The sequence below is a fragment of the Dreissena polymorpha genome, chromosome 3 (assembly GCF_020536995.1).
Source record: "Dreissena polymorpha isolate Duluth1 chromosome 3, UMN_Dpol_1.0, whole genome shotgun sequence".
NCBI classification, from domain to species: Eukaryota; Metazoa; Mollusca; class Bivalvia; order Myida; family Dreissenidae; genus Dreissena; species Dreissena polymorpha.
Window position 1 is genome coordinate 24345964 of NC_068357.1, and position 25443 is coordinate 24371406.

A 25443-nucleotide genomic window follows, 5' to 3' on the forward strand; every position below is an offset into this window, starting at 1 on the left:
CTCTTATCCTAGACTACTCTCTATAAAACTCATTTATACCTGTGCCTGCATTGTTGCCAGGTGGTAATTGTATAACACTCCTGGAAATTGACCCCAATTAACTGGGCACTTTCATCAAAGACCTTTGTGTTGATGTCAGATGGAAACCATTCATAAGATAGATAAGACATTACAACTTGAAATGTTTTACCCCTACAATTTTCAGTTAGTCAGTAGTTTGTGTGTGATTATGAAAGATTTGTGATTTTAGCAGGTTTTATTGTTGTTTCAATTGGAAATATCAATGCAAGGCGAGTCCTAAAATTGTTCCTAGTTGTTTAAAAACACTTTGTCAAAAATGTGAACAATTTGGTAGTAAAACAACAACAACTTATCACATCTTTTAAGAAGCACAAACAACTGTTTAAAGAAAATTTCATTTGCATTTGTTTTTGCAAAAATAATGTATTTATGCTGCAGATTTTTTTGTGCATTTAAATTACAAATAGTTAGATAGTTGTTTTAATATGATACATTTTCAAATGTCTTAAATTGTGTGTGTTTGCTTCTATATTTGCACACATATATAACTATAAGAAAGATCAAGTGATGTTTTGTACTATAAAAGATCAATATTGAATTTCTAGTAGCTGTACATATTCTCATACTCATTTACTTTTTTATAACTGACTTTGATATATGATAACAATTCAACATATTTTATTTATTTATGCAAAAACTATTTTATAAAACACAATCTCTCAAACAAATACGGTTGTTTTCAGTATCTAAAAGTGTTCTTGCTAAACACATTGAAAACAGTCATCCCCTATAAGATGCTGAGATGCTTATCTCATGATCTCAAATTTGGACAACAATTTGTTGAAAAATGTACTTCCATTTTCTTTTGCTCATTATTAAATTACTGTCCTTATATTACTTTTATCCAAAATAATAGCTTTGTCGCAACAGGTAACAAATGTCTATTTAAAAAAATTTAAACACACACACACACAAAACTACTGATAACGCATATATGTATATATCTGCCGAAACAGCAAACCTTTTTTTCACAAAACAACGTTAACAACCCTTGTTTCCTGGATACGACGGATTAATTAAAAATGGTTTTGATCCATCTAGTAACATGACCGCCAGCGGGGGGGGGGGGGGTCATTTTCCTTTTATTTATATACTGAAAAAGAGTGTGAACACTCTAAAAGTCACATTTGTTGGACAATCATCATGAAACTTGGTCAAAACATTGGTTTTATTGATATGTCGGATGAGTTTGATAATGGTTGTGATCAGTGAAAAAACATTGCCGCCAGGGGATGGGGCAGTTTTCTCTATATGTTTCCTTATATATATATTAAAAAACATCTGGGTATTAAAAACATGGCCGCCAGGGTGGGTGGGGTAATTTTCTATATAGGTCTATTGTGAATAGTTTGGAACACCTTATTTTTTAAGTCAGTCTTGTCATACTAATAATTTGCAATATTTGCTGAAGGGTTTTAATCTTTGTTTCTTTCCATCTAAGTCTCTCAGGTGAGCGACCCAGGGCCCTTTGGGGCCTCTTGTTTAAATAACTAACAACGTCGAATAGGTGTGTTCAACTCAATTACAGAAAATAATGAAGTTACTTTATTTACGGTAATGATTGAATCGTGTCATATCTGGCAAGTGATACATTGTTTTTATGCTCAACATTTCATACTTGTTTAGATTTATCCTCGACGAGGCATCCAAATAGACTGCTCCCCTGTGATTTTTTATGCCCCGAAGGAAGGCATATAGTGATCGGACGGTGGTTCGTCCTTCCGTCACACTTTGTGTTTAGGTTTCGAAAAGTGCTCATAACTTATATGTCCCTTCAGATAGCAACTTGATATTTGGCATGCATGTGTATCTCATGGAGCTGCACATTTTGAGTGGTAACAGGTCAAGGTCATCCTTCAAGGTCAATGGTTAAAAAAACAAAATCAAAGCGGCACAGTAGGGGGCATTGTGTTTCTGAAAAAACACATCTATTAAAATTGATATAGTCAGCATAATTGACTCAGTAAATTGTGGAAATCCAAATAATATTAAAAATCATGAAGTTCCTTTAATTAATGTAGCAGACAGACTCTGAATATTGTCTATGAACTTAATATTTGACATTTGAACTTCCATGGATGTGCTTAATATGGCATAGGAATGGATTAGACATTAGAATGTAGACTACAAATTTACCTTCAAGTATTACCGTGAACAGATATGACGGACACGAACCTTCTGCAATGTCTCAATGACCTTTACGTTTGATGCAAGTTTCATGAAAATCCTTCAAAGGGTATAGGGCAAGTGGAGAAAACGCAAGAATGGTTTGGATGATGGGCCAAGTATTTGAACAAAAGGCGTTCCTATAGTCGTCGAAACAACAAAGCGAACTTGTTGAGACGACCGAATAACTTATTGAACGAGATAACTAACTCGCAGCAATGCCATACCATACCAATAAGAATACAAAAGGTTTGAAAAGCATTTAAAACCGCAAATATGTCCCCTTAATGTCATCCAAAATTATGTAAGCCCCTACTTAATCAGTCATTTTAAACATGCGTTAAACAACACGTATTTTGAGTTACTTCCACGCGTTTATTATCTCATCCCTACGAAATGCTAAGTCGTTATGGCGGGACTAGCGTCATTGTCGCTGCGACCGATAAAGCAAAAAGTTAAGTGTGATCATACGCATTTTGAAGCGTTTAATTCTGTTTCAGAAATCGCCGCCGGCTATTGCAGTTGTAAGCCAGCTATTTCAGTTATTGGACAGGAATATGCTCTACTGATCGGAAATTTAGCTAAAAACTTTTAAATATGAAATATTATTGAAAACTAATAAAATAACTGCGTGGAATTACCGACTTAATTTACAACTCGAATGGAAGACGATCTCTCCGCCCAATTAATAACACGGCCTTGCGGTTAGAAAACCATGACAAGCTAACGCCAAAGTGGCGTCTATATGACGCGATATTACCCATGATTTTGATTGAGTTGTTCACCCCCTTCACTGGTAACCGGGTTTTGTCACAACTTTTTTGTAATTTATCTATTAATCAAATGCAAATACTATTAGATTTTAATTATGGCTAGCAACATAACGGGTATTTTGGTAAGTTATGAACTCCAATTAACGCCTGTGCGTGTTCCGCAACCTCCGCGATACTACTTGTAATTTTTGTATTAGTAATAAGTAACACTTTTATTATAGTATTTACCGATGTTATGTCCTAAAACATTAACACAAAAATGTTTCAACGTGTTTGATACGAAATAGTGTTTTATAACTGGGATTTTTGTTCAGTAATTCAAGCTATCTGACGCCTAGCGGGTAACGAAATCCCTCGTGATATTACATAGAAAAGTAATATTTATAATATAAAACATCGCTATTAGCACATTTTTCAAGCATTATAATTGTAAGTACAAACAAACATATCAGTTTGGTCACTTTTTGCCATACATTCACATTTTATGATGGGGTTTTTGGTCAGACATGACTACAAAAATAATCTTTGAGCATTAGACGCTCGAGTGGTTACCGACGTCCACCAAATTACCACATGTACTGGTGATACCAGTTTTAAATAACACGACAACGATGGCATTTATCGATGCGTTTTATGAAAATATTAACTAAAATCACTTATTTCTGACAAAATAGCGATTTAAAACGGAGATTTCGTTAAGCTACGCAACCAGCGTACCGAAAATTTATATTTTAAATATAAACGTGATATAATTCATATTTATTATTGCGTATTCGACATTTATCAACCTTTATTACGAAAAGTAGTGCTACACAGATAATAAGTTATACATGTATCATTTTCTGAATTAAATAAAATAATTTCGGTAATCCATTTATTATGAGTGTGTGTGTGTGTGTGTGTGTGTGTGTGTGTGTGTGTGTGTGTGTGTGTGTGTGTGTGTGTGTGTGTGTGCGTGCGTGCGTGCGTGCGTGCGTGCGTGCGTGCGTGCGTGCGTGCGTGCGTAAATCATAACCGCCATATTAGGTAGTCAGTTACATTATAAAGCTCATTTCACCATCCATACTAATTTCGTATAGTTGAGTATAAAGATTGTCTACACGACCAGTTAAACGGTTCCGCCAGTCGTCATTCACCTTGCATCCCTAAGAATTGTGTCAAAACGTTATGCGGATGAACACCAAAGCAAATAATTGCCACATGTTCTTTAACGTTTCTTTCCATCCGTGACAGCGTTATAACACCATTATATTTAAATAGTGTGTTAGTTTTAAATGAGTGTATATGGCGTAATAAGATGATGAATCAAATACGGATGAACACCATAGCAAATGATTGTTCTTTAAACTTTCTTTCCATCCGTTATAACACCATTATATTTTAATATTGTGTTGGTTTGATAAGAGTGTATATGGCGTAATGAGATGATCAAACATTCTTTTAAAGGATCTTTAAATCACAGTAAAACATTAATATCATTACAATAAGAAAGAGCATACATATTGCTACTTTAAAGTATGTCTTTGAAATGTTTTGGTCGTCTCATACTGATATGTTCTGCATTATTGTGCTCCAAATTAATATTACATTACTTGTCAGATAACAGTGCAATTTAGTATGAATGAAAACAAACAATTTGCTTAGCACGATTTTGGATGCAAATGCACGAATACTTTGTGAATGTGTCTAAAATCTCGAAATATTAAAAACACAAGACACTGCCATCATCGTACGTAGTTGTTTTTTATTATTGTTTTATTTATTGTATATGTTTTAAATAGTTAACTTGGTGGTTTTATTTAGTTTTGTATACAAAGTTTTAATCATTTCCAATAAATTATGTATTGTTCAAAGAGTGTTAGTTCTAACGACCCTAAAACTACGAATGTAAAATGTTGTTTGGAAAGTGAACAGGTTAAAATTCATAGTTTAAAAGTCGTTTTATAAAGAAGTTCTCAAGATAAACCATAACTTATACATAGCCACGTTCAATAATCATGTAGTTTTTCATCACTAAATAATATTTGTAAATATTAGTGCTTGTATGTTGTATTTGCCTTGACTGTATGGCAAGTTTTAATATATGTATTGAGCTTGAAAGTAGACGTTATTTATTGGATAACACAGTTCGTAATCTCATGTCCTAAACTCTACCAGTATATAGAAAAATTATTAGATACCAAAAGTTTCCAACTCTATGATGACTTTTTTATAATACGTGTCATAAATAATACAAACATCTATTAACTTGACACATAGCCATCTAACTATTATAATCTGTTCAAGCTCATCTGATTGAAATTAATTATTAAAAAAAGTGCAAACATTATAGGCAATTACTATTGAGGAATTTTTTAAGACTATAGTATTAAATTAGAAAATACAACTGTTAAACATGTAAATTAAAGTAACACATCGTAAAAAAGAAAATAAGCACAGTATATAATATTCATATTTGTTTTTCCCCACTAACACTGTAATTCACATTTTAGCAGAAAAAATAGTTTTCTATATTTCTATACAACTATTTTTTTTATACATGAATCTACAAAACATTCTAACTAAATTGTCATTCATACATCGATTGCGGACTCCTCGATTTTATTTGCACACGAGCTTCGTTGTATAGCATACCCGATTTTTTTTAACTGGGCCGATAAAGCTTGGGCTGAAATCACTGCTACCGGACCGATACACCTAATTGCGTGAATCGGACGCCATCTTGAAATCATAAAGAAAGAGAGACACAACTTTTAAGGTAAATGGTCCAAATTTAACGAATACATATTAATACTATATACCATTGATGCGTACATTTTACCAACAACTGTTTAATGCATTGTTATTATGGAGAAAGTTTCATACACCTTCACGTTAATTTATTTGGTGAAGGTTTTCGCATTCGAACACGCTTACTTTTGTTTTGAGGTTCACGTGTTATTTGCTTTAAGGTTCATGTAGAGGCTTCCGTTTGAAAAATGTGGGACCCCTAGCATTGAACTAAACTTTGACTAAACGAAGAGTGCCAGATTGAAAAAAAATATATATTTTCTTAAAAGGATGGTTTTCCTTCAAACTGCTACCAATTTTGTGCAGCAACGTCTCATACCATCGACATAATCAATAAAAATACAAAGCGATTTTAACACAAAAATAGACATTATTTTCAAAAATCTGAATGATGTTTATTCAACGTATTTCAGCGGAAAATTATATAACTAGTTAATAATATCGACATTGATGAGGGCAAGTTACGCTTAAATAGTAAAAAAAAATACATATCTAGAAATATCAAAACTCGAACACATGTCATTTCAGGACGATGGGGGCAGCCATTTTTAAATTAATAAAATCGAAAGAAACATGCTAAAAACTCACTCATCGCCTAATTGACATTCCAAACGGTTGACTATGACAAATGCATTAAATTGTTATCTTTCTGTTGATGTGTGCAAACTGCATGATCAGACCTCATAAACACTCCGAAAAATAACTTTGTAAGAAGCATTTCACCAATGTTTACAATTGCTGTCGAATCACATACACTTGTATTATTGCGCACAAAATAGTTAGTACGCTTACAGACTGACAGAAAGATCGATACGAAACTCCGTTCAATTCATCACGGCATACTATTTTATTGATAATATATAATAATAATTCGCTTCAACAACATAAATGTAAAAATAATTATTTTAAACAGAGTTTTTAATAACGAAAGTGAAAACAACGGAAGTCGGATGGATATTCTGTGAGATGCACTTCTGCTCCATAAAAACAATACAAATACACTAAAAAAAGACGTGTGGGGGGAAATTTTTAGCTGGAAAATATTTGAAATGGGGTAAGTGATTATATCTCTGTGTGATCATTTCTGTTTTTAAGCGCGATCTCTTCCTGATTAATGTTAACAGTTGTTTTACTATTCGCGACCCAACTGTCAAAAAAATTATGTGTTTTTTTCAGGTATGTGTATACACATACCACGTTTTCTTACTACTTCACATGATTTTGACCGATTTGTAATGCACGTTTTTCTACGGAGCACAGCGAGTGCCACGCTTTCAAAATGGCTGGAAGGAATCGATATACAAATGTATAAAAATAGTCGGTTTGCCAAAAGGAACACATTATTCAAAACGGTACAAGGACAGTAGTTGTTCAGGAAGGAAGAAAGAAAAAAACATGATACCTAGCTGTGTATTTCTATGTTAAACTATGCTTTCTAGAGTCGTCTGCACAAAACTCATAAAATCTTGTTATTGATGACCAATATCTCCTTTTATCACAATGATTTCTACCCAGCCAAACCTATTTCTTTATATTTATTTACAATTTTATATGTCGTCTGCAATTTCTTTCAATTTGAGATGGTTTAAAATTTTCCATTTGGTTATAGCAAAATAATTAAGCCCTTGAAATAGAATGGTGACTTTTATTATCCACCATACCTGGATTTTTAAAAAGTAGTTCAGTTTAGTTATTTTTAGAACTTTGTTTAGGAAAATTATCCCAAAAATGCAGTTCAATAATAACTCATTTTTTGTTTTCCGACAATAATTTTCTGTGAAATGTTGCTAACTTGACCTTGTATATGTATATAGCTTTGTATTTATTCAACTTACGGTCGTGCATATCCTTCCTAACTTTAGATTGAGATTTTGTAAATTAGTGTGAAAATGTATTAGTTTTAAACAAAAATATGAATAAAGCAAAAAATATTGTATGTCATAAATGTGTTTATGTTATTCTATCCGTCTTTACCTTTAAAATGATATATAGTTTGACCATATTGTACCACATTGAATGAAGAAAAACCAAAGCAAAGTTTTAATGAATTTTATCCCTCCCATGAACCTTAACGTTTAAGATTATTATGTTTTTGTACATTGTCGTGACGTACAATCTTTATTCGTAGGGGGTAAATGATGGTGTTTCAAAGAACCTGCTCAATATTTCTGATTTTGAATCGAGAATATGTACATGGTTTATGGACGTTTCGTGCCATTACCAGTTCGTGCCACTGATGTTTGTGTTGAAAAGCACAGGTGGAAGTAATGTACCATGGATAGTATATTCAAATAAATATATAAAATCATGTTAAATGAGAGAAAAAATGAAAAAAGCGAAAAAAAATCCCAACCCTCTGATATTAAAATCATAACAAGGTCATTAATTAGAATTTTCATAGGCCTTTCTTCGCGGGCCGCAAAAATGTCAAAAATAATAACAATCCAAAGCATCCCTTGGTCCTCTTATGGGCAATTGGACAACCTTTCAAAAAAAAGTTAACTTCAAAGACACTTCATTCTTTAAAAAAGAAATTCTTTGGAAATTGGGATTTTTTTTTATAATTTCGGTTTGGGATCGGGTCCGTTTGCTTTGGGAGTGCCTCTGTTTCCCGGAGGCGCAGACAGTGCTGAAAAACCCCTGTTTGTGTACTTGTGTATAGAAACAGTTTTAAATATATTTATGGGTTAATGTATAATATAAAAAAGTAAAAAAAATCTTAAAATGAAATATATCTTGTGATGTTTCTTTATGTTCCTGGTATTGTAAATATTGTCAATTTAATGAAAATGTTAGAATATATTTATGTAATCACTCACGATATTGTAAATGTATTATATGAAACATGTACACTCTTAAACTGAAGTACATTTTTTTATGTGTTATGTATCTTGAAATAGCTTAAAAAGTATGCAAATAAAACATTTAACCTGAATAAATAAATCTTGAAAGAAAACAATTCTGTTTTTACGTTGCACAGAGGTGACAATCAAAGGTGTGAAAGTTTCCCGTTAAGATTCACACCTATATGGTATTATTCACACCTATCCGCCTATATATTACCAGTGGGACGAAACGTCCAATGCCTCCCTACACAAATATCAGTGGCACAAACTGGTAGTGGCACGAATTGTCCATCACCCTATACAATTTTCCTTTAGATGTCAGCATAATTTATTCCATATCATAACCGTTTCAGTGCAAAATTTACCTCTTCCAGATATCAATAAAGTATTTGTAGAATGGGAACCAGAGTGTATGTTGGCCATGTATCCAATAATGCGCGGGAACGTGATGTGGAGAAGTTCTTTAAAGGTTATGGGAAAATCAGAGACATCATGCTCAAGAATGGCTATTGCTTTGTGGTAAGAAAATTAAAAGATCATTTTGTGTGAACAGATAAATAAGCTTAAGTTTGAATTCTATAGACTGTGACTGTCTATTACATTAAACAGTTTGTTAATCATGTAAAACTGGTGCACCAATTTCCATGAAGGAGTGGAAAGCAACATCCTGAAAATGTTAAGCTATAATAGATACCAAGTACTTCGCTTCACAGTGAGTGTAAATTAACTTATGCTTCATTGGCGACATCCTGAAAATATTAAGCTACATGTATTCTAGATATCAAGTACTGTTTTAAACCACGTAATCTTTACTTTGTTCCAATGACAGGAGTTTGATGATGATAGAGATGCTGATGATGCAGTGTATGAGCTCAATGGAAAAGAACTGTGTGGTGAAAGGTATGGCAAAAGGATTCATTTCCATTTATCAAGCACAATATAGTATCAAATAAACCTCTAAGCTATTTAAAATCAGATTTATTTATAGTTTATCCAACATTTGTCTTTACATCACAAAAGCCTGGTAGAATTTTCTGTGGCCAAGGTAGGAAAGGGCTAATTAATTGGCTTACCTGGCTGTCCACTGCAGGGTGTCGATTGAGCATGCCCGTGGCACAAGGAGGGACGCTGGTGGATACCGGGGTGGTAATGGAGGGGGATATGGAGGGGGACGGTCCATGCGCAGGGACCCATCCTGGCCAAACAAGTAAGTATCCAAACAGTTTGTAATACTCCTGTTGATCACAAATGCTCGTCTCTGTATGATATTCTAGAAAAGCTGTTTGTAAGCAACTCTTGTTGACTGACATGTCTTTTATAGAATGAGAGAAGGATTCTATCTTGTTAGTTTTACATGGTATGTTATATTTTCAACTTTTTTCTGGACATGTACAAGTGTTTATATATATAAGAGTTTAAAATATGCTTGTCTAAAGAAAGTATCAGTCATAACATTAAATGAAAATTGATGTTAAATTTAAACGCATTATTAACAGGTTTAAAATATTGGTTTTATGATGGAAGCATCAGTCACCAGTTGTAAAGGAAATACTATAGATATACTTAAATATTAAAGTTAAAGCTTCTTATTCATGGGTGTATTTAATACTTACATCCTGTTATCTTTTTTCATCCAATGTTCGTGTCCTGAAAGTATGTGATACCATAATGTTTTAAGAAACCAAAATAACAATAAGCATAAATCTGTGATGTTCCTCTTCCTGTAATTCAGAAATAGACGATCTGACGGCCTTGGCGCCATGCGGTGTGTAAAATATTGAATTCAAACGATTCCCCCAAGTTCGCCTGTTATTGGTACATTTTGAGGGCTCTTATGTTAGAGAATTTAGCTGATTTGGCAAATGCGCACACTGGATGGTGTGACCGGTTCAGGCTGACATTTCAAGTAGTACCGATACGGCCTTTTCAGCTAACGAATTACTGTATTTCAAAGTCTAGTCTCATTTCGTAGTGTTATTTTTAATTAATTGCATGCATGTTTTGTGTTTGTATCATTGCAGGTATGGAGCACCTATTCGGACAGATTATCGTATAATTGTGGAAAACCTATCCTCCAGGGCTAGTTGGCAGGTAGATACTGTTAATATAGTGAAATTGGCCTGTTGCGCGAATTTGAACCATAAAAAGGTTTATTTTTCGAATCAGGTCTTAATTGAGTAATACTAAAATAGAAAATGTTCTTTTTGAAATTTTTTGAAATGTCTTAAATTGTATTTTTATGCCACCAAAGGTGGTCATTCAGTGATCAGACCGTCCGTCTGTCTGTCTGTCTTTCCATCACACTTTGCGTTAGGGTTTTGCGTTTAGGTTTTGGAAAATGCTCATAACTTCTGTCGCTTCAGATAGCAACTTGATATTTGGCATGCATGTGTATCTAAATGGAGCTGCACATTTTGAGTGGTGAACGGTCAAGGGCATCCTTCAAGGTCAAAGGTCAAAAAAACAAATCCAAAGGTGTAATAAGCTTCAAATGGAGATAATTATCTGTACCTGCCAAAAGATAAAAACATATTTATAAATCAAAGTGGTGCAGAAAGGGGGCATTGTGTTTCTGACAAACACATTTGAAATTAGTCTCTTTAGTATACCTATGAAGGGCTTAGTTTAAGTATTAATGAACAACATAAAGTGAAACCAACACGCATAGGGGGAAGGTATTAGTTAAGCTTTATATACGTCGACCGCTTTGATGCGAGCATTACTGACATATTCTGTTGCTCTCTGTAGTAAAGTCTGGATGTCCGTGAGTCATTCTGAAGTGATGAGGGTACTAGAGCTGTCAGTCTGACGTGGTGAGCTAACGCTGTCAGTCTGAAGTGATGGGGCCCCAAATAGGGGATAGAGCTGTCTCAGGCTTTGACTACCAGACCAGTGGCCACATCCATTCTTAGATGTGTGGTCAGGTGTACCACTGCCAAATGTGGTCACAATTTCGACGCTCAAGATAAATTTAGTAATTCATAATTATCAACAAGGATTCTAATTGTATTTACCACAAGAAATACATTTCACGTCCAATTAAAAAAAATTATTCATTACTATTTGTCTGCTATATAAAATTTAACTTTCATCACCATAATGAAATTTGTAAATATTTGTGAGCATAAGCCAATATGATGTAAACTTATGTCATAAAATCGTGCGTTGAAAAAACAACACTAGAGTATTATAAAACTAAATATTTCATATGAAACCAATTGATATTTAATTAAGAAGGACATCTCTAAAAAAACACTTTTTTAAAGTTTATATTGTCAATATTATAAGTGGCAAAACATTTTTGAACAAGACATTTTGAAAATATAGCATCATATAAAAATTATAATCAAGACAGCTTGTTTGGCTCCCAATAATTAAAATGAATTCTGCGGATGTAGAGAGTGTCTGTTAGAGTAGAATAAGGTATTTTGTCTCAATTGCCTCCAAAATTGTCTCCAAAAAATAATATTGATAGCCATAAAAAAGTGAAGGCTCTAATGCTATGTGATGAACTTATGATCGAACTGGGTTAAGAGCAATGAGATGAGATATTGACAAGATGATGTAAGTCCGCGGTTTCTTATGGCGACTGACGAGAGCTCTGGTAGTCATGACGATTGATGCTTGGTCTCTCTGTGTGATGTGGTCTGTAGGACGCTGATGAGACGTTGGTACTCACACTGGGGCTCTGATGGGGCTGTTTCTTATTAGATGATGACCGGTGTCGCTACCCCCATGTGTCTGTGTAGGTAATCAAATGTCTTGATTTCTTTTATTGATACGTTTTCAATTATGTCTGAATCATTCTTTGTCTGTTTTTAGATGCTGATGCTAATACTTATAAATGTATTCAATCATGTTAATTTTTTTATTTTCAGAGTGTTAAATCATGCAATGTGGTGCTAAACGTATGTGATTATTTCTTAAATTTAAGTCCTACTGCAATGATAAAGATTTCTTGAAATTTAAGCATCACATTCCATGATTTGGCACACAATTTATCTTACAGATATTTAATTGCTATACTTGCTTTTCCCTATTGCCCCACTACTGATAAACGAAATGGTGTTATGATATTAGCTTTTATATAGCTGGACACACACAAATGCCAAAGTACTTTTATTTAACTTAAAGACAACAACAGCCTTACAGTACTTTTAAGGTACTTCATTTGAAACAAAAAATTCTTAAGCCAACCAGATATCGTTTCATTACATCCTTGATTATTATAACAATACAAGGTATGTTTTTTTTTCGCTCTCATCACAATTGATATCAATTACAAGACCTGCAGGAAAGAAACACAACTGAAATTTCCACTCGAAGCTGCATTTCATTTCATTCTATTCATCCTTTAATCAGATTCTCATCCAATCATTTTTCACTTTCTTAGAAAATGCATCATTCTGTTTCTGTATAACATCTTTTAGCATTCCTTTCATCATTTATTGTCTGACAGGGATAAAGATGGCAGTTTTCCAGGGTTTATTTTTGTGCTTTGAAAATGTAGACTTGATGCTTCTAGAGTTGAGACTTATGTCAGATGTGCATTGTATTTCAGGATTTAAAGGACTACATGCGCCAAGCAGGGGAAGTCACCTATGCTGATGCTCACAAGCAGAGGAAAAATGAAGGGTAAGTGTTGACATAGTTGTCCCAGAAATGTCATGGTCTGAGAACAGTGGCAATTTTAATGCTTTATTGTAGTATCAAATCCGTCTTTACATCTTTAATGTTTCCAGAGTCAGAGATAGTGCAGCATGAAAATAATAACATAGGCAAAAACAGGTAAAAGCCTGGACTGGTGTAAATATCAGGTGCAGATCCATGTCAGCCTATAGTGGCATGTTTGAATTCTGTTGGAGGAATGAAGTGTCTAGGAGGAAACTTGCTTTTTATTCCCCCGGTAGGTTGGCATATAGCAGTTGAACTGTCAGTCCGTCTGTCAGTCAGTCTGTGAATCTGTCAGAAAACTTCAACATTTAACTTTTCCAATATTGAAGATAACAACTTGATATTTGGCATGCCTGTGTATCTCACGGAGCTGCACATTTTGAGTGGTAAAAGGTCAAGGTCATCCTTCAAGGTCAAGGTCGAAAATACAACTCCAAGGGAAGTAATAAGCTTTAAAGGGAGATAATTATCTGTACCTGCCAAATGATAAAAAAATATAATAAATCAAAGCGTCGCAGTAGGGGGCATTGTGTTTCTGACAAACACATCACTTGTTATTAGTAAAATGTTGAAAGTTGTTGTTTATGGTTCAGTTGGTAGAGCACTTGACTACATGCAAATATGGCAGGTTTGATTGCCAGGACACAAAATGACTTGGTCATGAAATAATTTCTACAGTCTTTCTCTCCCTACTTTTTATTTAAGTAGGGCAGTTGTCAGTCACTGGAATAAATATGAGTAGTTTGTACTTGCAATCAAGCCTACCCAGAAAAAGAGTGGATGGGTTTAGAAGAATAGGATTTACTGACTGTCTTGATATGATTGAATTGCTTTTAAAAAATAGTGAAAAATCATTATTTGCTTGCTTCCATTTTAGAGTGGTTGATTTTGCTAAGAAGAGTGACATGAAGAGGGCTATAGAGAAGCTGGATGGTACGGACATCAATGGACGCAAGATCCGCATGATTGAGGACCGACCGAGTCAGAGGCGTAGAAGGTGGGTGGTGTATTAATTTAGTTTGGTCAAGTTTTGGAAGATTATGAATATGACATCATCGGCAAATTATATGAAGTTTTTACATCAGGAGTTGCTGCTTGGCATATTACCCCTGTATAGTTGACTACACAGAATGTACAATGGCTCACTGTCCTGTTGTTTCAGTCGAAGCAAATCCAGAGGATCACGAAGTCGCAGCCGCTCACGCAGTCGTTCAAGAAGCCGCAGCAGGAGCAGGTCTCGCCGCAGCTCCAGAAACAGGTCCAAATCAAGGTCAAGGTCACGCAGTGGCGAGAAACGGAGGTCAAAGTCGAGGTCCCGTTCCAGGGATAAGTCCCACTCAAGGTCGAAGTCAAGGTCTAAATCAAAGTCCAAGTCTAAATCTCCAGTGAGGAATGGAGGAGATGAACAGGTTCCTGTTGACAAAGATTGAAATTAAAAGTAATTGGAGTCATATTTTTTATCAGATATGCTTTTTTGTTGTTCAGACTTGAGCATCATTTGACATAAAGGTTTCTTCATGAGAATTTTGATTGGTAGTTTCAAGAGCTGCATGACTCGCAATCATATGTAAATTGTTGTTTTCATTCCTTTGTTTCATGAAGTTTTTTAAGTGTGCTTGACTGAGTGTGAAAGTGAATGGTATTGACTGTAGGTGAGTTGAAGTCATTTTAAGTTTAGAGTTTAAATATTTACGCAAGTTCAGCTAGGCTTCCGTAAATGTCTTCTCCTTTATAGTTATTGGAATTTTAGTTTGGATTGTGAGTTGTAAAAACAGTTAACCTGGTATATCATGTGCGCATTATAAATACCAGTACTGGACATTTTTAAAGAAAATGTGTCAACCATCCTGCAGCTAATTATTTAAAAAAAGAACTTGCAATGTATTCCTTGGTATAGACTTTTGGTTACTTTCTCTGGAGCAAGTCCCTTTCAGTTTAGTTGATAGTTTTGTGTGTTCAAACGATCAGCTGTAGTGAAAAACGTAGCCTCAGGCTAGTCCTGAAAATTGGTTGACATTTGAGAACATCTCCATAATTGGTAATTATAATGAAATCCATGCCACAATATACTAATAATTTAATTAAACAAGCTGATAAGTGTCAAATGATATTTTGATAGTTTTTCCAACTAACGAGTCAGATAAAACAAGTAAGAAGGGAATCCACTTTGTAGCACTTCACATAATGGCAATCCCGCATTCACTGACATTTGAACTTTCTGTTATGCTATTGTAGAATGGATGCGTCAGGTGTGCTAGAATCTCTTATCAGTTATTGACGTTTTGTAAAGATTTGCGTTAAGATTTGCATATGTAAAAATATGTAACTAATCAACAGAGTTTGTCATGATCATGTCAGTTTAACATCTGTGATTTTTAGCTTGGCTGTCGGAGAAAATCCGAGGTATTGTCATAGCGAGCTCGCCATCCGTCGTCCGCATTGTGCTAAAACGTTTTGTACATTTTGTTAAGGTTTTGAACATTGGCTCTAAAATCAAAGTGCTTCAACCTACAACTTTGAAACTTTATATGTAGCTGCACCTTGACGAGTTCTACATGCCACACCCTTTTTTGGGTCACTAGGTCAAAGTTCAATGTCACTGTCACCTAAAAAAAATAATTATGACAAGCTTTTTTTTATTCAAAACTGCACCCGCAGCCGAGCGTGGCATCCGTTATGGGGTGCTCTTGTTATACTTGATTTTAAGTTAAAGCTTCTTTTTTTAGTGTGGTAATTACTATAAATTACAAACTGTTTACATGAGATCAGTTTGAACCTAGTGCAAGTATATTTTTTATGCCCTCGAAGGAGGGCATATAGTGATGGCACTGTCAGTCTGTTTGTCAGTTCGTCTGTCTTTCCGTCACACTTGCGTTTAGGTTTCGAAAAATGCTCATAACTTCTATGTTGCTTCAGATGTAGCCTTCATATTTGGTATGCATGTTATTATGGGCAAGGCCTTTTCATATGCACAAAAATGTTGACCCCCTTGACCCTGAACTTAGGGTCCGCGTTTAGTTTTCGAAATCTGCGTTTAGGTTTCGAAAAATGCTCATAACTTCTATGTCCCATGAGATGTAACCTTCATATTTGGTATGCATGTGGACAAGACCTTTTCATACGCTTACAAATTTTGACCCCTAAGACCTTGACCTTGAACTTAGGGTCCGCGTTCAGGTTTCAAAATATGCATTTAGGTTTTGAAAAAGCGTTTTTCAGGGGCATATGTCTTCCGATGGAGACAGCTCTTGTTTCCATTATAATGTACCGAATTCTTTTGTTGTGGCAATTGGACTTTAGATGTCATATTGTTGAAATTATTGTAAATAAAACAAAAGACTTGTATTTGGTGTTTTGCTTTAACGCTATGGATTACATCTTCAGACAAAATCAAGGTAAAGCAGCTTCAGTAACAACTGCGGTGTGTATAACAAATGAGTTGTGCTCTGAGAAAAAGGGGTATAATGCATGTGTGAAAGTGTCGTCCCAGATAAGCCGTTAAGTAGCTGGCATTTGATTTTGTTTGTTTTGAATGGTAAGGTTTGTATGTCAAGCTGATTGTCTTGAAAATCACATGTGGTAATAGTTTGAAGGTATTAACTGCCAGACATGTATGTTGTGTAAATCTTAAGACTTAACTCCTCTAATTTTAGATTAAGGTTTTTAAAGTGTTGTCGAGTAGTAGTCATTTAAAGTTAAGTGATGAAACTTACGTAAATTAATTCCAGCTAGGTTTCTGTAATGTAAGTCTACTCCTTTATAGTTTTTAAGTGGATCAAAGGTTCTTGAATTATAGTTTGTATTGTGAGTTGTTAATTCATTTATCCTGGTATATGCATGTGCTTATACCAATTAGCCAAATACTGAATGGATCTAAGAAAATGTGTTAACCATTATGCATCTGTTTTTTAGCTCACCTGAGCACAACATGCTCATGTTGAGCTATTGTGATTGCCATATGTCCGTCGTGTGTTGTGCGTCCGTCGTCAACATTTGCCTTGTGAAAACTCTAGAGGCCCCATTCATTGTCCAATCTCCATGAAACTTGGTCAGAACATTTGTCCCAATGATACCTCAACCGAGTTTGAAACTGGGTCATGCTGGGTCAAAACTAGGTCCCTAGGTAAAATAAAAGAAAAGCCTTGTGAACACTGTAGAAGTCACATTTGATGCCTAATCTTCATGTTACTTTGTCAAAATGTTTGTCTTCATGATATGTTGATTGAGTTCAAAAATGGTTTCGGTCCATTGAAAAACATGGCCGCCAGGGGGCGGGGCAGTATTCCTTATATGGCTATAGAAGAACCTTGTGAACGCTAGAAGTCACAATTTTTGCCCAATCATCATGAAACTTGGTCAAAATATTGGTTTCATTGATATCTCGGACGAGTTCGAAAATGGTCCAAATCGGTGAAAAAACATGGCTGCCTGGGGGCGGGGCAGTTTTCTCTATATGTATTTAGTGAAAACATGTGAACGCTCTGAAAGTCACATTTTTGGTCCAATCTTCATGAAATTTAGTCAGAACATTTGTTTTCTGGATACGACGGTTGAGTTTGAAAATGGTTTGGATCGGTAAAAAAACATGGCCGCCAGGGGGTAGGGCAGTTTTGCTTTCATGGCTATAGTTAAACCTTGTTAACACTCTAGAAGTCACATTTATAGTCCAATTTTCATCTCTCAGAAACTTGGTCTGAACATTTGTTTTTATGATAGCTAGGCTGAGTTTCAAAATGGTTTCGGTCTGTTGAAAAATATGGCCGTCAGGGGGCGGGGCAGCTTTGCTTATATGGCGATAGTGAAACCTTGTTAACACTCTAGAAGTAACATTTATAGCCCAATCTTCATGGAACTTGGTCCGAAGATTTGTTGTATTGGTAGCTTGGCTGAGTTCGAAAATAGTAACGGTTTGTTGAAAAACATGGCCACCAGGGTAGCGGCAGTTTTCATAATATGACTATATTAAAACGATGTTAACACTCTAGTTGTAATGCAGATGTTGGTGCACAATGATGATGATGATGATGATGATGATGATGATGATGATGATAATTATGATGATTATGATGATACTGGTAATGGATTCAGAAACATTAACCACAACCCAAATATCTAATTATAATTATTGCATTACTCAAATTTATTATTGCCATTACGTATGATTGTTATCTATATCTTTGCAGAAATTTAACACGGTGGTAAAACCAATAAAACAACAAGAAGTGTTACATATGAATCGTATTTGACTTTTCATTCACTTATCCTAGACTACTCTCTATAAAACTCATTTATACCTGTGCCTGCATTTTTGCCAGGTGGTCATTGCGTAACACTCTTGGAAATTGACCCCAATTAACTGGGCACTTTCATCAAAGACCTTTGTGTTGATGTCAGATGGAAACCATTCATATGATAGATAAGACATTACAACTTGAAATGTTTTACCCCTACAATTTTCAGTTAGTCAGTAGTTTGTGTGTGATTATGAAAGATTTGTGATTTTAGCAGGTTTTATTGTTGTTTCAACTGGAAATATCAATGCAAGGCGAGTCCTAAAATTGTTCCTAGTTGTTTAAAAACACTTTCTCAAAAATGTGAACAATTTGGTTTAAAAAAAAAAACAACAACTTATCACATCTTTTAAGAAGCACAAACAACTGTTTGAAGAAAAGTTTATTTGCATTTGTTTTTGCAAAAATAATGTATTTATACTGCAGATTTTTTGTGCATTTAAATTACAAATAGGTTGATAGTTGTTTTGATATGATACATTTTCAAATGTCTTAAATTGTGGGTTTACTTTTACATTTGCACACATTCATAACTATAAGAAAGATCAAGTGATGTTTTGTACTATAAAAGAAGATCAATATTGAATTTCTAGTAGCTGTACATATTATCATACTCATTTACTTTTTTATAACTGACTTTGATATATGATAACAATTCAACATATTTTATTTAATTATGCAAAAACTATTTTTTTAAATACAATCTCTTTAACAAATATGGTTGTTTTCAGTATCTTAAACTGTCCTTGCTTAACAGATTGTAAACAGTCATCCCCTATAAGATGCTGAGATGCATATCTCATGATCTCAAATTTGGACAACAATTTGTTGAAAAATGTACTTCCATTTTCTTTTGCTGATGCTTATTATTAAATTACTGTCCTCATTTTACTTTTATCCAAAATAATAGCTTTGTCGCAACGGGTAACAAATGTCCATTTAAAAAATTTAAACAAACACACACAAAACTACTGATAACGCATATATGTATATATCTGCCGAAACAGCAAACCTTTTTTTCACAAAACAACGTTAACAACCCTTGTTTCCTGGATACAACGGTATAGTTAAAAAATGGTTTTTATCCATCTACTGACATGACCGCCAGGGGGGGGTCATAAATATTGCCGCCAGGGGATGGGGCAGTTTTCTCTATATGTTTGTAAGAAGCATTTTCCTTATGTATATATTTAAAAAAATCTGGGTATTAAAAACATGGCCGCCAGGGTGGGTGGGGTAATTTTCTATATAGGCCTATTGTGAATACTTTGGAACACCTTATTTTTAAAGTCAGTCTTGTCATACTAATAATTTGAAATATTTGCTGAAGAGTTTTAATCTTTGTTTCTTTCCATCTAAGTCTCTCAGGTGAGCGACCCAGGGCCCTTTGGGGCCTCTTGTTTAAATAACTAACAACGTCGATTGGGTGTGTTCAACTCAATGACAGAAAATAATTAAGTTACTTTATTTACGGTATTGATTGAATTATGTCATATCTGGCAAGTGATACATTGTTTTTATGCTCAACATTTCATACTTGTTTATATTTATCCTCGACGAGGCAGCCAAATAGACTGCTCCCCTGTGATTTTTTATGCCCCCGAAGGAAGGCATATAGTGACGGACGGACCACCGTCCGTCCGTCATACTTTGCGTTTAGGTTCCGAAATATGCTCAAAACTTCTATGTCCCTTCAGATAGCAACTTGATATTTGGCATGCATGTGTATCTCCTGGAGCTGCACATTTTGAGTGGTGAAAGGTCAAGGTCATCCTTCCAAGGTCAAAGGTTAAAAAAAAAAAATCAAAGCGGCACAGTAGGGGGCATTGTGTTTGTGACAAACACATCTCCTATTATAATTAAAATTGATATAGTCAGCATAATTGACTCAGTAAATTGTGGAAATCCAAATAATATTAAAAATCATGAAGTTCCTTTAATTGGTGTAGCAGACTGACTCTGAATATTGTCTATGACCTTAATATTTGACATTTGAACTTCCATGGATGTACTTAATATGGCATAGGAATGGATTAGACATTAGAATGTAGTATACAAATTTACCTTCAAGTATTACCGTGAACAGATATGACGGACACGAACCTTCTGCAATGTCTCAATGGCCTTAACGTTTGAGGCAAGTTTCATGAAAATCCTTCAAAGGGTATAGGACAAATGGAGAAAACACAAGAATGGATTGGATGATGGGCCAGGTATTTGATTAAAAGGCGTTCCTATAGTCGTCGAAACAACAAAGCGAACTCGTTGAGACGACCGAATAACTTATTGAACGAGATAACTAACTCGCAGCAATGACATACCATACCAATAAGAATACAAAAGGTTTGAAAAGCATTTAAAACCGCAAATATGTCCCCTTAATGTCATCCAAAATTATGTAAGCCCCTACTTTATCAGTCATTTTAAACATGCGTTAAACAACACGTATTTTGAGTTACTTCCACGCGTTTATTATCTCATCCCTACGAAATACTAAGTCGTTAGGGCGGGCCTAGCGTCATTGTCGCTGCGACCGATAAAGCAAAATGTTAAGTGTGATCATACGCATTTTGAAGCGTTTGATTCTGTTTCAGAAATCGCCGCCGGCTATTGCAGTTGTAAGCCAGCTATTGCAGTTATTGGACAGGAATTATGCTCTACTGATCGGAAATTTAGCTAAAAACTTTTAAATATGAAATATTATTGAAAACTCATAAACTAACTGCGTGGAATTACCGACTTAACTGACAACTCGACTGGAAGACGATCGCTCCGCCCAATTAATAACATGGCCTTGTGGTTAGAAATCCATGACAAGCTAACGTCAAGTGGCGTCTATATTACGCGATATTACCCATGATTTTGATTGAGTTATTCATCCCCTACACTGGTAACCGGGTTTTGTCACAACTTTTTTGTAATTTATTTATTATTCAAATGCAAATACTAATAGATTTTAATTATGGCTAGCTACATAACGGGCATTTTGGTAAGTTATGAACTCCAATTAACGCTTGTGCGTGTACCGCAACCTCCGCGATACTACGTGTAATTTTGGTTATTAGTAATAAATAACACTTTTATAATAGTATTTACCGATGTTATGTCCGAAAACATTAACACAAAAATGTTTCAACGTGTTTTTGATACGAAATAGTGTTTTATAACTGTGATTTCTGTTCAGTAATTCAAGCTATCTGACGCCTAGCGGGTAACGAAATCCCTCATGTTATTACATATAAAAGTAATATTTATAATAAAAAACATCGCTATTAGCACATTTATCAAGCATTATAATTGTAAGTACAAACAAACAAATCAGTTTGGTCACTTTTTGCAATACATTCACATTTTATGATGTGGATTTTGGTCAGACTACAAAATTAATCTTTGAGCATTAGACGCTTGAGTGGTTACCGACGTCCACCAAATTACCACATGTACTGGTGATACCAGTTTTAAATAACACGTAAACGATGGCATTTATCGATGCGTTTTATGAAAATATTAACTAAATTCTTTATTTCTTACAAAATAGCGATTTAAAACGGAGATTTCGTTAAGCTACGCAAACAGCGTACCGAAAATTTATGATATTTTAAATATAAACGTGATATAATTCATATTTATTATTGCGTATTCGACATTTATTAACCTATATTACGAAAAGTAGTGCTACACAGATAATAAGTTATATCATTTTCATTATAAGTAAAATAATTTTAATCCATTTATTCTTTGACTATCGCTTGTCAAAACCATGTTTACGATTGGCAAATTCTATAAATGCAATGCGCTCAACTTATCTATCTGGGTACCGACTGTCCAAGTTTCGTGAACCATATTGACACATTTAAACCACATTTTATTTACAATTTTTTAAGAAACGAAACGAAACTCGTTGAATAAAATGAAAACTTAGACATTCAGTTTGTCTGGAAAATGGCACACCGGTCGTTTGCATCCGTCGCAGCCGATATTGATCGACCAACCAGCTTCTATTAACTATGAATATATGTGTGTGTGTGTGTGTGTGTGTGTGTGTGTGTGTGTGTGTGTGTGTGTGTGTGTGTGTGTGTGTGTGTGTGTGTGTGTGTGTGTGTGTGTGTGTGCGTGCGTGCGTGCGTGCGTGCGTGCGTGTGTGTAAATCATAACCGCCATATAAGGTAGTCAGTTACATCATTAAGCTCATTTCACCATCCATACTAATTTCGTATAGTTGAGTATAAAGATTGTCTACACGACCAGTTAAACTGTTCCGCCAGTCGTCATTCACCTTGCATCCCTAAGAATTGTGTCAAAACGTTATACGGATGAACACCAAAGCAAATAATTGCCACATGTTCTTTGACGTTTCTTTCCATCCGTGACAGCATTAAACACCATTATATTTAAATATTGTGTTGGTTTTAAAAGAGTGTATATGGCATAATAAGATGATGAATCAAATACGGATGAACACCATAGCAAATGATTGTTCTTTAAACTTTCTTTCCATCTGTTATAACACCATTATATTTTAATATGTTGTTGGTTTTATAAGAGTGTATATGGCGTAATGAGATGATCAAACATTCTTTTAAAGGATCTTTAAATCACAGTAAAACATAAATATCATTACAATAAGAAAGAGCATACATATTGCTACTTTAAAGTATGTCTTTGAAATGTTTTGGTCGTCTCATACTGATATCTTCTGCATTATTGTGCTCCAAATTAATATTACATTATTTGTCAGATAACAGCGCAATTTTGTATAAATGAAAACAAACAATTTGCTTAGCACGATTTTGGATGCAAATGCACGAATACTTTGTGAATGTGTCTAAAATCTCGAAATATTAAAAACACAAGACACTGCCATCATCGTACGTAGTTTTTTTATATTGTTTTATTACTGTATATGTTTTAAATAGTTAACTTGGTGGTTGTATTTCGTTTTGTATACAGAGTTTCAATCATTTTCCAATAAATTATGTATTGTTCAAAGAGTGTTAGTTCTAACGACCCTAAAACTACGAATGTATAATGTTGTTTGGAAAGTGAACAGGTTAAAATTCATAGTTTAAAAGTCGTTTTATAAAAAAGTTCTCAAGATAAACCATAACTTATACATAACCAAGTTCAATAATCATGTAGTTTTTCACCACTAAATAATATTTGTAAATAAAAGTGCTTATATGTTGTGTCTGTCTTGAATGTATGGCAAGTTTTAATATATGTATTGAGCTTGAAAGTACACGTTATTTATTGGATAACACAGTTCGTAATCTCATGTTCTTAATTCTATATAGCAAAATTGTTAGATACCAAAAGTTACCAACTCAATGACGACATTTTATAATAAGTGTCATACGTAAATAATAAAAACACCTATTAACATCTAACTATTATAATCTGTTCAAGCTCCTCTGATTGAAATTAATTATTCAAATAAGTGCAAACATTATAGTCAATTACTTTCGAGGAATGTTTAAAGACTATAGCATTAAATAAGAAAATACAACTGTTAAACATATAAATTAAAGTAACACATCGTAAAAAGGAAATAAGCACAGTATATTATATTCATCTTTGTTTTTCCCCACTAACACAGTAATTCACATTTTAGCAGAAAAAATATTTTTCTATATTTCTTTAAAACTAAAAAATTCTTTATACAGTAATCTACAAAACATTCTAACTACATTGTCATTCATACATCGATTGCGGTCTCCACGATTTTATTTGCACACGTGCTTCGTTGTATTGCATATCTGAATTTTTTAACTGGGCCGATAATGCTTGGGCCGAAATCACTGCTACCGGACCGATACACCTAATTGCGTGAATCGGACGCCATCTTGAAAGAGAGACACAACTTTAAGGTAAATGGTCCAAATTTAACGAATACATATTAATACTATATACCATTGATGCGTACATTTTACCAACAACTGTTTAATGCATTGATATTATGGAGAAAGTTTCATACACCTTCACGTGATTTGGTGACAGGGCCCTCAATCTATCAAATCTGCGGCCGAAATTCGGCCGCAGTTCCCCACCTGAAAAGTATACTTTTTTCCCCTTTTTGGGGAAACAACTCCCCCTGAAATTAAATTTTTTTTTTTTAATAAGATGTGTCTCATGATTATTATATCTCAATTCTATTTCAATTCAATCTTGTCAAACATAATAAATTATGAAAAAAGAAATGAATATAGTGCAAACATGTACAAATGTAATAATGAGAGAGAAAGTAAAAAAAAATCCCCCCAAAAGCGAAACACCGCGAAATTTCCCCCTCATGAGGGTAGTGACCGGCTTCCCCTAAAATGAATTGAGGGCCCTGGGTGAAGGTTTTCGGATTCGAACACGCTTACTTTTGTTTTGAGGTTCACGTGTTATTTGCTTTAACGTTTAAGATTATTATGTTTTTTTTACATTGTCGTAACATACAATCCTTATTCGTAGCGGGTTAATGATGGTGTTTCAATGTACCTGCTAAATATTTCTGATGTTGAATCGAGAATATGTACATGGTTTATGGACGTTTCGTGCCACTACCAGCTCGTGCCACTGTAGTTGCAATAATTCAACTCTCAGCTTTATAACCTAGCTGAAATAATTCGCGTTCAGAATAAATCTGAACGCTGAAACTCCGGTCTGCAAAAACCATAACGAAAAATAAATACAATACTATTATATCAATATGCTTAAAATTGCAAAATAACATTACCAACTCATAAAGTTTTAGTTAATTAGTCCAGTTTTACCTCAAATAGCGTCGATTTGATATTAAAAGGCATAATTTGTTTCAGTTAAACTTCTGCTTAAATC

At 34.4% G+C, this 25443-nt stretch overlaps 1 protein-coding gene across 5 annotated transcripts in view; it reads left to right on the top strand.

Moving 5' to 3' along the window:
* The window catches only part of LOC127873303 (serine/arginine-rich splicing factor 4-like), a 252711-nt gene that overhangs the window by 211500 nt on the left and 15768 nt on the right, over window positions 1-25443 (top strand). For 2 of the 5 annotated variants that reach the window (XM_052417108.1, XM_052417111.1), the window contains exon 1: window positions 24352-24488. Coding sequence is in view for 3 of the 5 variants with exons in the window: in XM_052417112.1 (XP_052273072.1) it covers window positions 9053-9175; window positions 9486-9556; window positions 9747-9863; window positions 10678-10747; window positions 13218-13291; window positions 14208-14327; window positions 14493-14760 (843 nt within the window). In the remaining 2 variants the exon portion in view is untranslated. Of the gene's footprint in view, window positions 1-5658; window positions 5779-9009; window positions 9176-9485; window positions 9557-9746; window positions 9864-10677; window positions 10748-13217; window positions 13292-14207; window positions 14328-14492; window positions 16676-24351; window positions 24489-25443 lie in introns of those variants that run through there. The other 3 variants (XM_052417112.1, XM_052417109.1, XM_052417110.1) reach the window with 3 other exon arrangements.